Source organism: Pogona vitticeps, chromosome 3, assembly GCF_051106095.1.
Source record: "Pogona vitticeps strain Pit_001003342236 chromosome 3, PviZW2.1, whole genome shotgun sequence".
Classification (NCBI taxonomy): Eukaryota; Metazoa; Chordata; class Lepidosauria; order Squamata; family Agamidae; genus Pogona; species Pogona vitticeps.
The window spans coordinates 40,509,930-40,523,297 of NC_135785.1; the positions used below are offsets into that span (position 1 = coordinate 40,509,930).

General features: G+C 39.4%; 1 protein-coding gene across 6 annotated transcripts in view; it reads left to right on the forward strand.

Moving 5' to 3' along the window:
- The window catches only part of NMNAT3 (nicotinamide nucleotide adenylyltransferase 3), a 46,982-nt gene that overhangs the window by 23,883 nt on the left and 9,731 nt on the right, over positions 1 to 13,368 (forward strand). For all 6 annotated transcript variants that reach the window (XM_078389221.1, XM_078389222.1, XM_078389223.1 and 3 more), the window contains exon 3: positions 10,276 to 10,459. In XM_078389221.1, coding sequence (XP_078245347.1) covers positions 10,276 to 10,459 — 184 coding nt within the window. The remainder of the gene's footprint in view (positions 1 to 10,275; positions 10,460 to 13,368) is intronic.

The window sequence follows — 13,368 nt, forward strand, 5'->3', positions numbered from 1 at the left end:
TTCTTAAATACCATTGATATAGCTATAATGGATAGCTAGGAGAATGAAGCACCCTTTTCATTTTATTATTACTTATACGAAACTGCATTTAACTTTTCACGCTTTGTCATGCTTGGTTAGATTCCACCACCACCACTCTGTAATGTGATTCGATCCCTTGTTCTACAAGTGCTTTTTTAGTCCTGTGCGGATGGTGCCAAATATCCTTTCGCAAATCTCTCAATACTAAAGGCTTTCATACTTTTTTCTCTGTGGAGTGTTCTGGGCTACAAAATGAGAAGAATGTAAGATAGAGTGTGCTCAAATTAAGTGGGGAAATATAGCAGCAGACAATCATTCATCTAGAATACAGTGTTAGATACACGTAACACGTTTATATATCTCTCTGTGTTTGTGTTTGGTCTCCTTTTTTGATGTATTCTCTTTTTCAATGTGGACTATTACTAACATGCACAAAGGCTTCATATTTTGGTCTTGAGAGAATTTCTGCAGTATCCTTATACACCAAAATCACTACCCAGATAGGATGAATATCTATTTGAGCTACATGGTCCGAACTCGAAGGAAGTGAAAAAAAAAAGTGAAGAGAATAAAGGCAAAGAGTTTGATAACTAAGTATAGTTTCATAAAAAACACCAGAAGCTGGTATTGCCTTCTATAATTTCATACACAAAAGGCAATACCAGAATTTGGCAGAAATTCTGGTAGGTTTGAGGACACAATAGTCAAGATGTCTCTCAACGGTTCCCTGCTGTACTGGCTGCCCCAGGTTTTGTTTTATTTCAGTTTGTTAACTGCTAGGTAGCAGTGGCTTACTTCTTTCTAGCTTCCTCTCTGTGCTGACTCCCCCCCCCCAACAATTTTTTTTAACCTGAAGAGAGAGGGTGACACTGCTACGGGAAAGTTTCACATCTTTTCATCCTGTTCATACCTTGCTCGTTCAAGAAACAGAGAGAGCAGCTACAAGTTGGTCACTGCACACCAAAAAGCTACATAGCATTTTAGCTACACACAGATTCCATTTTTAATTTTAGTGATTTACACCAGATTGAGACTGGCAGTAAACTCAGCCATTCAGATGCCAGCTCATAGCCTAAAAAATTCAGGAACTATATGTAGATTGCTTAAGACTCCTCATCAGACCAATAATTTGAAAGATGAGTGCCTTATAATGTAATATTATAGGGCTTGCTATGTCCCTCTACATTCTTTTCCTTCTCAAACAAGACAAGTGGAGTATGCCTTCTTTCATAAATGTATTGTTTCTATTTTTCCCTCTAGATGGACAGGAGTTAGAGATAAGGCTACAAAAAGCTAAGAAGCATTGTCAGCTGGTTGTTGTTGTTTTGGCAGAAGTTCTTTGTCAAATTCTGTTCACGGCTAAATCTTAGATCATCCTATCAGCATCTCAGCAGTACACAAATCATTTTATTTAGTGAGTGTGTTTTGCAAGAATTTGTCTACATTTGTTTATTGTGTTGGAAATTGTCATGTTGAGGTTGATATCATAAGGACAAAAATTATGTATGTATGTATGTATGTATGTATGTATGTATGTATGTATGTATGTATGTATGTATGTATGTATGTATGTATGTATGTATGTATGTATGTATGTATGTATGTATGTATGACCTACCGTTGTAATACCAGGTAGTCTTCCAGATGTCCTGTAGTCATAAAACATAACGAAAACCACAGTAAAAACAAGTTCAACCATAAAATTATTAAAATCAAATAAAAACAAGACCATAACACTGTTAAAATAAGTAAATCTACCAATAGTTCAGTTCATCAGAATCAGTTAAACACTGCCAAAAGCAAGTTCTAAAGAACATTTCTTTATATCTTTGCTAAGATTGCTGAGAGAGGAGCTTTTTAAAGTGCTGAAGGGATTATATTCTGCTATCTGGGAGCCATGTAGGATAATGCCTTCTCTTGTGCACCTCTCAAGTAGTCTCTGCAGCTCTTAGTACTAGAGATGGGGGTATTTGTACTTGTATATGAATATGAATATCCCCGCACAAGTGGTTGTTAATGAGGGTTCAGCCCTATGGGACCGGACGGTCCACTTACCGATCAGCTGCGGATGTGGACGGCGCAATTCTACCAATGGCTCCACAGCGCGTGATCCGCTCACCACTCTTTGACCTTGCAGTGAGGCTTGTCCTGCCGGGAGTGGTGCTAGACCCTCATTAATGCCACATGTGCGTGGATATTTGTATTTGTATACGAATACCCCGTCTCTAGCTAGTACTCTCAAGAAGATCTTAACGTCCAGACAGATTCATAAGCAAACATGGGGTCCTTTAGATAACCAAGCCTTTTAGGGCTTCGATATTGAAAGCACCCTCTTGAATCTGGTTCTGTAAACAATTGGCAATTAGCAAATCTTTCAGATATTGTGTGCTAGCTGTCTGTCCCATTACTAAGCTCTTGGAGTATTGAAAGGTCTCAACTGCTCTCTTTGTGTGAGGTGATAAGGAGCAATAGACCTGGGTGTTATTAGCATTTTGGTAGCATCTTACCATGAAATCATCTCCAAGCAGCTTAATGGAAATGTTCATAATACAAGTGTAGAAGGATGTTGCATGCCAAAGGCCACGAGATCAAACAAGCTGCTTCCAGTGTCACTGTTAATGTCATCTTTCAAATTTTTCCAAGGATTATTTAATCCAATTTGTAAATTTCAATCCTATTGGTAATGTTTCTTCAGCTCAGGAGTTTTCTGTTCTGGAGTATCCATGGTCACATACAGGGTGAGAATTAGTTAGACTACTGAAAGCTGAAATTAACTGATAACAAATCTGTGACTTTCAAGTCAATTGTGTCATTATTGCAGAATGCAGCAAAGGTGGAACCATCTTACTTTGAGTAGTAAATCATAGGGGAAACTGTTCCTTATGTAGAGAGTGAGGCATTGTTTTGCTTTGCTGCTGAATCATATTGAGCTAAGCTGCAAGAAAATGGTGTGTGCCTGGAGGTAGGTCATTGTAGCAATTCTCCAAAGGATCAGCTCTGTCCTAGAGCATTAGGAGCCATCTGGGCATCATCCTTTCCAAATGTCATACTTATTTTGGCTATAATGACCCAGTTGTCTTCTTTGGAAGTAGTCAACAAATGATAAAATGTTCACTGTAAGAACGCATTGCAGAGTTACCTGTCCAGCTGTGCCTTTTTTTCCTGTCCTTTCTACTTGGAACCTGTACCGTAACAGCCAGCTGTCCATTGCTTACCAGCAAATGTGAGGTTTGTCCTAGCAGCAGGGTATTGTTCTGACAGCAGCTGAATTAGCAGTTCTCCTTTAATCCTCATTAACAGAGAATGCACATTAAGATTCCAAATACTTGATAGATACAGAAAGGGTACACACTGTTTAATATAGTTCTTTTCCACCCACCTCCTTTTGTCAAGGAATAACATCATATTTAAACCAACAGCAATGCTACTGAAAGAGGAAATTGGCTGATCCCAGGTGCCAGGTTAGTGTCAGATTTAATTAATGTCACAGCAGTTGCTGGCATGAGTTTAACTTTGATTTTCCATTACTGAATGAAACTTGGGGAAATTAAATACTCCATGATAAGATATTTCCATGTAATCTAGAGAAAAGGTTAGAGTGTAATCTGCGATAATTCTATTTAAGCCCCCAAACAGTGCCTTCATCAAACCTCTGGAGCTTACAGGGTGCAGTAAGACATAAAGTAAATATATAAACTCATTACTTTATGCTTCAGCTCCTAGAGTAGCTTTCTAAATTTGTTCACCAAGCAGAAGAACATAACAGAGAAAGATTTCTGCATACCACCATGCACACAGGAATTGGATCTAAAACTTTCAATATTGCCCATCTCTGTAGGTGTTATGTACAGTATATTAATCATGTACCAGCTATAATGTTCTGGAAAAAGAAAGATTGAACAGTACTGTACATATTTGAAGATCTTTTTTGAGGAGGTATGATTATTAGAGCAATTATTAGAAGCAGTGTTAGTCCTAGGTAAAGCAGATGCATGAAAATCAAAATGACTTCCATAAGTAAATCATTAATTTCAGTAGGTCTACTCCAGTTGGGATGGACATGGATTTTAGTCAAAGAGCCATTCCCCAGCTCTCAGAATTAGCATTCGGTTCCATGGCCAGAAGACTCTTAACAGAGATCAGTGGTGACTTTCATCTACTGGTGATCAGGTGACCCTGGCATGGGTTGAAAAACCCTCAGTATAAGATGACTCCCTCCTGACCAGCAGCCATGCATTGCCTGGGCTTGGTTCATTCTGAGCAAGAACAACCTCTTTCCTGATTTTAAGCCTTGCCATGGATGCCCTTCTGTATGTTTAATACAGTGGGGTCTCTACTTAAGAACTTAATCCATATTGGAAGGTGGTTCTCAAGTTGAAAAGTTCTTATGTTGAATCTGCATTTCCCATAGGAATGCATTGAAAACCATTTAATCTGTATCTGCTCTTTTCCGTCCATAGAAACTACAGTGGAACCTCTACTTAAGAACTTAATCGGTTTTGGAATGGTGTTCTTAAGTTGAAACGTTCTTAAGTTGAAGCAAAATTTCCCATAGGAATGGACTGAAAACCAATTAATCAGTTCTGGCTGTTTTTTTGTTATGTAGAGGTGCGTTCGTACATTGAAGCATTAGTTCCCATAGGAACTAATGCAAAGCTGGTTAATACGTACTCTACCACTAGGGGGAGAATTTTTTTAACCTAAGATGACCTAAGGTTAAAAAAAGAGCAGGAAAGGTTTTTTTTCCTGTTCTTATCTTGGATTTCTGTTCTCAAGTAGAAGCAAAATTTAGCAAATGGAGCTGTTCTTAAGTTGGATTGTTCTTAAGTAGGGATGTTCTTAAGTAGAGACCCCACTGTACCACTGCAGTAATATTTGAACAGAGCCTCAATTTGGAAGAGACAACCTTTAGCTCAGACAGGGCACTTCCTAGACTTCCAGGGGCTATACATGCCTATCCATGGATCTTGGAAGGCTGCTTCCATGCCCAACCAAAGGCAGTATGTTTATTAAAAACATGCATTTGTGCCCTGTAATTAATATATTTAAAACAATTAAAATATTGATTGAGTATGGCTGTTCTCAGGAGTGTTATGGGTCCCTCACAAATGTCAAAATTGCCTTGTCCACATTCCTTAGAGGGATCAAAGGACTAATTAAGTCCCTCCCCCCTTTATTTTTCAAATTGAAAACCCTTACAAACACTTTGGAGGAGGCAGATCTGCTAGCAAGGGAACATTCAGTCCTCTAGTTGTTTTGAACTTCTGCTCCCAGAAAGGAGGAGGTTATTTTCTAACTTACGAATTTCAGAAAAGAGATGTGTGGTTGCTAAAGCCACACTTTTAATCCCAGCTCTGATGAAGACTTGCCATGCTTCAGTATTACCTTGTTTTTCCAGACCAGGTAGAAATTCTTTGAAGATCAAAAAGAAGGCCAAAGGGGGGGGGGTCAGAGGAAGTGCAGAGTGTTTGGTGGTCCTTTGTTAAAGAGTTGGGTGATAAATTCCAAATTCTGGCTGAGGAGAAGTTTGAAATCACACCCTCTCCCCAAAAGCTTTTTGCAGACTGCATCTGTATCCATATCAAGAAGCTAACCTGGCACAACAATTGTCATGAAACTTTGGGACTAATACAAGTATATCCTTTTTTCAACCACCCACAAGAACTTGGTGCACAGCCTGAGGAAATGAATTATCATTGAAAGCTATCTTTCTTGTTTACTTGATTTTTTTAGTGGTTTAATAAAGGTATCATCTGCTCCTGAATTTGTATTACTGTATTTTCTAACTGTAATTGTAGCCTATATGACCTTGAGTAATTGGTCAGTGATAAACATGATGCAATTTTATGGTCTCTCTTGAGATTTTCATTTTAAAGAAAAGTTTGCACTTTCTATTAGAGTGTGAATCTGAAGTGGCAACATAAGTTACCTCAGCAGAACTAGAGAGCCCTTTACTGGAACCTACTGAAAACAGAGTAAAAAAAATCATCTGCCAAGGTAGTTTATGTATGATTGCAACTGCTGAGAAAATAGGCTCAATAGTACAGTACTTTAAGACTTCTGCCCACTCTGAAATGTTGGTGGACTTCTGAGCAATCAGCTGACTCATACCAGGAGAGCAGATAAGGATATATTTATTACATAATATCTTGGAGGGCTGGGATTGAAGTAAGTGTAGGTACATTAAGCACTTCTTCTTTCATGACCTTTTCTTGGGTTGTAAACTGACAGCTAGGTGTAGCTAGAGGTTTGCTCACTTTGTCTAGAATGAGCAGTTTCAGGCAGATCTGGCTGCCATGAGGCAAGGGTATTTGTGAAATTGTGTGTGAGCTAGGATTCCATTTCTATTGTGTGATTTTCAGTTAAGCAAGACCTTAAGATAACATCTGTAAGAAAAAGGAAACTAGGAAATATGTATTTAAATGTAATACTGTATCTCTCAAATTTTTGCCTTAATCAGAGGTACCCAAAGCTGGTGATAGTGAATAACCTTTCTAAAAGTTAGCAGTGTTTTTTTAAAAATAGTTAATTTTAGAATTAAATATAAATGTAGAAGATTTAGCAATGAACTCAATGACAGTAAATTTGTGCAAAGTGCAAACAACACAGCGATAGAAAAAGAAAGCCATACTGCATGTCCAGGAGGCTCAAATCCTACCAGAACAGAAAATTCTTCAACTGCAAGTGAATAGTTATGGATTTCTAGGGTTAGGGCTAAAGATAGGCATTTACTGCAGTTCAGCTGATCAGTCCCATAGGTTTTGTGCAGGCACCTTGGAGTCTGTGCCCCACATCATCCTGTGGGTGTCCACTAAGAGGAGGAGGCAGTGCTGGGAATCCTGTGCCACTGCTGACGGAATGCCTGTGGGAGGAGGCAGGATGTGGAATCTGGTGCGCCCGCACTACACCTGTGGGCCTGATGAGCTGAACCATGCCAAACTGTGGCAAGTGCCCATCTCTAGTCAGGGCAGTGCAAAACTGTGCATTACAACAACAACAAAAATGTGTTGGAGATATTTCAACTTCGTATGCTTTTTGAACTAGGATTGGCTAGGACTTTTCTGAGCTGGGGTGATTGTCAAGCAAACCAGTAATAATCAATTGTTCTTTCCCTGGCTCTGATTTGAAAGAGAGACACACCTTTCTGCTTAAGTGTCTTTTCTGCCTCTCTGTCTAGTCTGCTATGCAGTTGGTGCAGTTATGTGAATGTTGTCTGCCGAGGCCTGTTGTTGAAAGCAAGTAAGTCACATTTTGTACAATATGCTGATTTGGATCTGTTCAGAACTGGGAGTAAATGTTTCAGAGTGAGTAACTGAAACTCTAAGGGCCAGTTGATGAAACAATAAATAGTGGGCTATTCTGGGGAGACCTGCAGCTAATTCTGCTCTGTAAGTTCCTGCACTTCCACTGCTCGGCTTGAGGTTTTTTACCCAAACATTCAAAACTCTGCAACAATTTCAAATATGGAACAAAGAAAGAATCTTGTAGTGCCTTAAAGGCTATAAATTTATAACGGCATAAGTTCTCACAGATGTCCACAATAGGTTATGCTATAATAAATGTGTCAATTTTTAAGGTACTGGAATTTTCTCTGTTGCTGCTGCAGCAGACTAACATGGTTATCACAAAGGCAACTGCAATAAGCAGAACCTTCCCAGATTATTAGAGAAAAAGGGAACATTCATGTAGCAGGAAGCAGTTCTTTCAGGTTTTAAAGATAATGACTAGAAGTGCATGAATTGAACGCCAGTAAGGCAGGACCTCCATAAGTGTTTTGCACTTGGTTACTCTACAGCATCTTCTCTGATCAAGATAAATGATACTAAGACTGAACACATTATTTTAAGGCTAAGGCAAAAATTCCACTGCTGAAAAGATGCACTAATGAATTTGTGGTTTTCTTCATGACATCCTACTGTCTTTCTCTTGGTTTTCTCTATCTTACATTCAAAAGTCCCTGTTTTAATTTCATTGCTTACATTAAAAAATACTTCAGTTAAGATTTTACTTATTTATGTTCATTCAGTATGATCTTATTAAATGATAACAGCTTTATATAATAGTGGGCAGGTGGGGCAGGTGTCAGGAAAAATAGTAATGGAGATGCTGAACAGTTTTTAGAATCACAAATCTGGAAAAAATAATGCAATAAATCTGATTAATCCAAAACTTTAGAAAGTAAATTAACTGTTGTCTGTCTGCCTGCCTGCCTGCCTGCCTGCCTGCCTGCCTGCCTGCCTGCCTGCCTGCCTGCCTGCCTGCCTGCCTACCTACCTACCTACCTACCTACCTACCTACCTACCTACCTACCTACCTACACCATATTTTTCCATGTATAAGACAATACTTTTCTCTAAAATATTTAGATTAAAAATTGAGGGTTGTCTTATACATTGAAGTAAGGAGGGGGAGGGATCAAAGCGCTTTGATCCCTGCTTTCCCCCTCCACTTTCTTGTGAGGAAAGTGCTTCCCCCCCCTCCACTTTCTTCATGAACAGTGGAGGAAGGAAGCAGGAATCAAAGTGCCTTGATGATTCCTGCTTTCCCACTCCACTTCCTTGCGAGGAAAGTGGAAGGGAAAAGTATTTTCCTTGCAAAAAAAGGGGAGGGGAAAAGCAGGAATCAAAGCACTTTGATGATTCCTGCTTCCCCATCCACTTTCTTGCAAGGAACGTGGAGGGGAAAGCAAGAATTGAAGCACTTTGATCCCTGCTTTCACCCTCCACTTTCTTGTGAACAAAGAAACTTTGGGTTAGAAAGGGTGTCTTATACATGAGGGTGTCTTATACACAGAAAATAAAATAGATAGATAGATAGATAGATAGATAGATAGATAGATAGATAGATAGATAGACAGACAGACAGACAGACAGACAGACAGACAGACAGACAGATACGTACACACACACACACACACACACACACACACACACACACACACACACACACACACACACACACACACACACACACACCCCTACAGCTCCTGAAGAAACATTTTATTGTTGTTGATATATTTCATGTTGAGTGAATGGGAGGTTGGGCTACTATTGCATTGTGTTGCTGTAAACCACTTAGAGTTGTGCTTTGCACTAAGTCAGTGGTAAATGAACAGCCATGACTGATAACATAATCAGCCCCATGAGCATGGATCATCATGAATAGGGTTCTAGCCAATGTTTTCATAAGGTCCCAGATTCACTTCCTGCTACTTTCTGCTAAGAGCATCTTGTATAGCAAGTGCAAGGGTCTTTCTCAAGAACCTGGATAACTGCTGCCTTTTCAGTCACCAGTACTAGGCTAGAGGACTGATTTGTATTATGTAGGTTAATAGATATTCATAGTAAGCAACTGTGAGTGTAAAAAGTTACAGATTGATGTTGTTGCCAGTACTGATCCATGAGAATATTTGAGATTCTTTATGTATCTAGACATTGTCTTCCAGAATGCAAGTGTTAGAAAACAAATGGAGGAAAGCTTGTCTTCCTGCAGTTTTACTTCACTACTTGACTTGATGTATTTTATGACTTAAGGAACTATTCAATTGATTTTTGACAACCTAAATTACACCAACACTTCAAAGGGTGATTTCATTAAAAATTCCATGGTTTTTCCTGGCAGTAAGTCTTGTACAGAGGAAAAATAAAAGAGTCTTGTCACATTTTAATTATCATATTCAGTCATCTGGATGAAGATCTGTTAGCAGTTAAAGACCTCACACCATAGCATTCCAGTCTTGGTTTAAACAACCTTTTATTAACCATTTTCTTCCATCTAGACTGATTTACTTTGCCTTGTGCTGTTAAATACAGTTGCACAAAGCATGTACAGAAACACGGCGTTGCTGCTTTAGCATGAGAACAAGCCTTTCTTGTTAACTAGTATGCACTAGATACCAAAAAATAAATGCTGGTCAATTAAAACATTCCTCAGCTGAGCTATTGTGAAGCTGTTCTGGTACAGTTACTTGAACAAAAAATTCATTAACCTTATCTTCATTCTGTCTAATCCTGTGCATTATAAATGAAAAATGTTTCTATTTGCAGAAGTTTTATGCTTAGCCACTCTTCCTTTTAGTGCTATCTAATGGAGTTAACACTTTGGTAATCGAACTTTCAACAGTTTAAATCGTAGAAGAGAGAGAACAATGCTTTTTATTTTTTTCACAGTTTTTTGGGTTTCTCATTTATCACCATTACAAAACAGATATAAAGCACGGACATTTTTTATTGTTATTTTTTTTCTCCTACCAAGGAAAGTACCAAGTGGTTGGAGGCATAATTTCACCAGTTAACGACAACTATGGCAAGCAAGGATTGGTGACAGCCAAACATCGGATAGCAATGGCTCGGCTTGCAGTAGAAACATCAGAATGGATCAGAGTGGATCCCTGGGAGAGTGAACAAAGGCATTGGAGTGAGACTATAACCATTCTGAGGTAATGTTGTTGTGGTTTCAGATATAGCTTGGAAAGTCTGAGTCTTTGGAGTGTTCTCCTAGCACTGGAAGTGAAAACGATTCCAGTAATGGGCATCCTTTGCTCAAATAGTGTCTAAAGGAGTTGTAGTCAACTTCTATGCCATATGTGGTGCTGATATAAACTTCAATTGTATTAACTGTGTCATAGGCCATATTCATTCAGATATCACAACAAGATGAAATTTAAGGAATCTGCTACTTGCAGCAGGTGAAGAAATGTGTTCATCCATGCCGGTTATCCTAATCACTGTCAGTTCCAGTGGAAGTAGCTGAACATACCAAGGGTCTTTGGACTGCAGTTTGTTTATTGTGATATGCAAGTCCAGCAGGAAGCTTGTTTCTCTTCCGAAAAGCCGAAAAATTAACCATAGAGTAAACCTTGGATTAATCCTCTGGCTTGTCAGAGGATAGGCAAATGAACGATCAAGCTCCTTGCCAAGTTCAAATGTCACAGTAAACAAACCACATATCTATCTAGCCAGGGTTTGGGAGTTGTTTGGCCTGCAAGCTGCATAAGAAATGTTTCCCAGCAAAAATTGTGCCTTCAAAGAGTCAAGTTCTCCTGGAATGTTTCTTGGGGACTGCCATGGATCTTTCCCATTTTGTTTAAAGCGGGAGTTGTAGCCTGTTGGTGCAGGTGGGCCAGTTGTAGCCCCTGGGTTGTCTGCAAAACCCCATCCCTGAGCTTCATTCTTAGCCAAGGGCCTTCATCACTTGATTGTGTCCTTCGGCCACCTTGATAGCAGTAAGCTTTGGTGTTCCATTTCTCTTTTTCTGATCGCCTTCTAAGGAGATACGCTTCTCTTCCTTGAGATCAGATGTTTTTTCTCCTCTTCATTCTGAGTTCCTTGTGGTTTCCAGGATGGCAGCTTGCACAATCTGAAGTCTTTAGGTAATCTGCTTTGGCTTTTTCCTTCATATAAGGAAATTTTCCTTGGCATTGTCATCATTAACAAGAATGCCTGAGAATGGGTGTCTGAATGCATTTCACACTGCAGTGATATGGCAGGCCCCAAACTAGAAGGCTGTGTCAATGCTTGTTTGATCAAGAAAGAGGCAGCATCCTCAAACTCCCAACAAAATAACTATGTGGATCAAATGAAGAGAAGGCTAGGAAAAAGAAGGTTTCCCCTCCCTAAGGACCACTACAGCTACTAATTCCAGGTATGGATTTCCTCCCTTTCCTACCACTGCAGTCTGTGTTTGCTTGATAGGAAGTTTGCCTGCCTGAGTGACCTGCTTCTGTTGCTATGCTAAAAGCTTAATACAGCTGGCCTAATGTGTGCTTGTTTCTGTATTGGATTATGTAGGTTTAGTTTTGGCACACTGGTGGGCTGTATCACCCTTCTTTACAGCAAAGTTCCCTTTCATGCTCTGTAATGTCTCAGTGTCCTTGCTGCAGTCCTGCCAAGCTGATTCATCAGTGAACCCACCACTCTTTCCTGTCCTTTGCCTGCATTTCTGGACCAAACATTTGAAGCATTTTACCTGTATGGGGGAGGAGCAAGAATGGCACATACAGCAACCTGTTCAACATCCATTCATGTACATCAGAGAATTTGAACAAAATTGCAAGTGACAGTGTTTGTACCTGTATTCCAGTCAGCTAGTGACTATACCAGGAAGTTCTCAGGCAAGCCCATCCACATGCTGGCATGAAAAGTCACTCTCTATGTTAATTAATGAGGGAACCTATAGAAATGACACAGAAACTTTGGAAGTGTTCAGCTTTCTTCTTCCAACTGATTGAGATGTCTGTGTAAACACTTAGTGTGAGTGTGTATGCATGTATGTATGCATTTGTGTCTGTTTGGGAAGAAAGACATTGTTCACATTCTATTCAAGCAAACTAGTTTTTCTTTATTTTTTTTATTTCTCAAGCAGCTTATAGGCACCATTCTTCCTTGAAGTTCATGTAACTTTGCTTCAGAAGGTACTGAAAACAGGAAAATATATGTTTGCGGATCTGGTCTATTGATATAGCTTCCAGGTATTGCAGCATTATCTGAGTACAAGAGATTGATGCTTGGAATTCACAGCCTTTGTACGCAGTCTCCTCCATATTGTGCATTGACATCTGTTCAGTTATGTCACTCATCATACTCTACTTCCCCAGTAATGGTGTTTATTTATATTTTGTGTCTCTCTCTTTCTCTTCATTCACTTTCTTCTTCCCTCTTGAAAAGCAGGATTAGTTGTAGAAGAGTTTAGAAGAAGTGTGAAAGCTTAAAATGCCAATTAGCAGTTTTTTGATCTGGCACTGAGAATCTCTGTTCCCATTTCTTGCATGGTGACTGTTTTGAAGGTTTAAAAATAAGTTCTTCCAATCTGGAAAATTGTAATATCCAAATAACTCTTGGCGGATTCCAATGTACACTTGTTTCAAGCTGCTTTGCTTAAGTCTCAAGGACTTCTGTAAATAATTGAAATAATTAGGGCACTGAATCTGGAAACTTTCAAAACCAATCCCACCCCTTTTTAGGGGATAAAAGAACTGACAAAAATGCTGTGCATGCTTGCACATTCTTTGTAAAACACAATGTAATGATGGTAAAAAAATGCATAAAATGGCCATGTAGGGGTGTCGTACTTAATAGGTTTGTACTAATCCTGAATTATCACTGTGCCTGCCTTAGTTTGTAGAAATGTTGTAGATGTTACTTCTGAGTGAAATTAAGAAGCATTCATATGTATGTGCATTAGAGATGGGGGATATTCGTATACAAATACGAATACCCCCATACAGGTGGACATAACGAGGGTCCTGCCCCAAGGGGCCAGATTGTCCACTCACTCCTCTGCCACTGCTGCGACCTCTGCAGAACCTTCCAATGGCTCCGGAGATCACCTCCTTCAGCAGCCTCACCA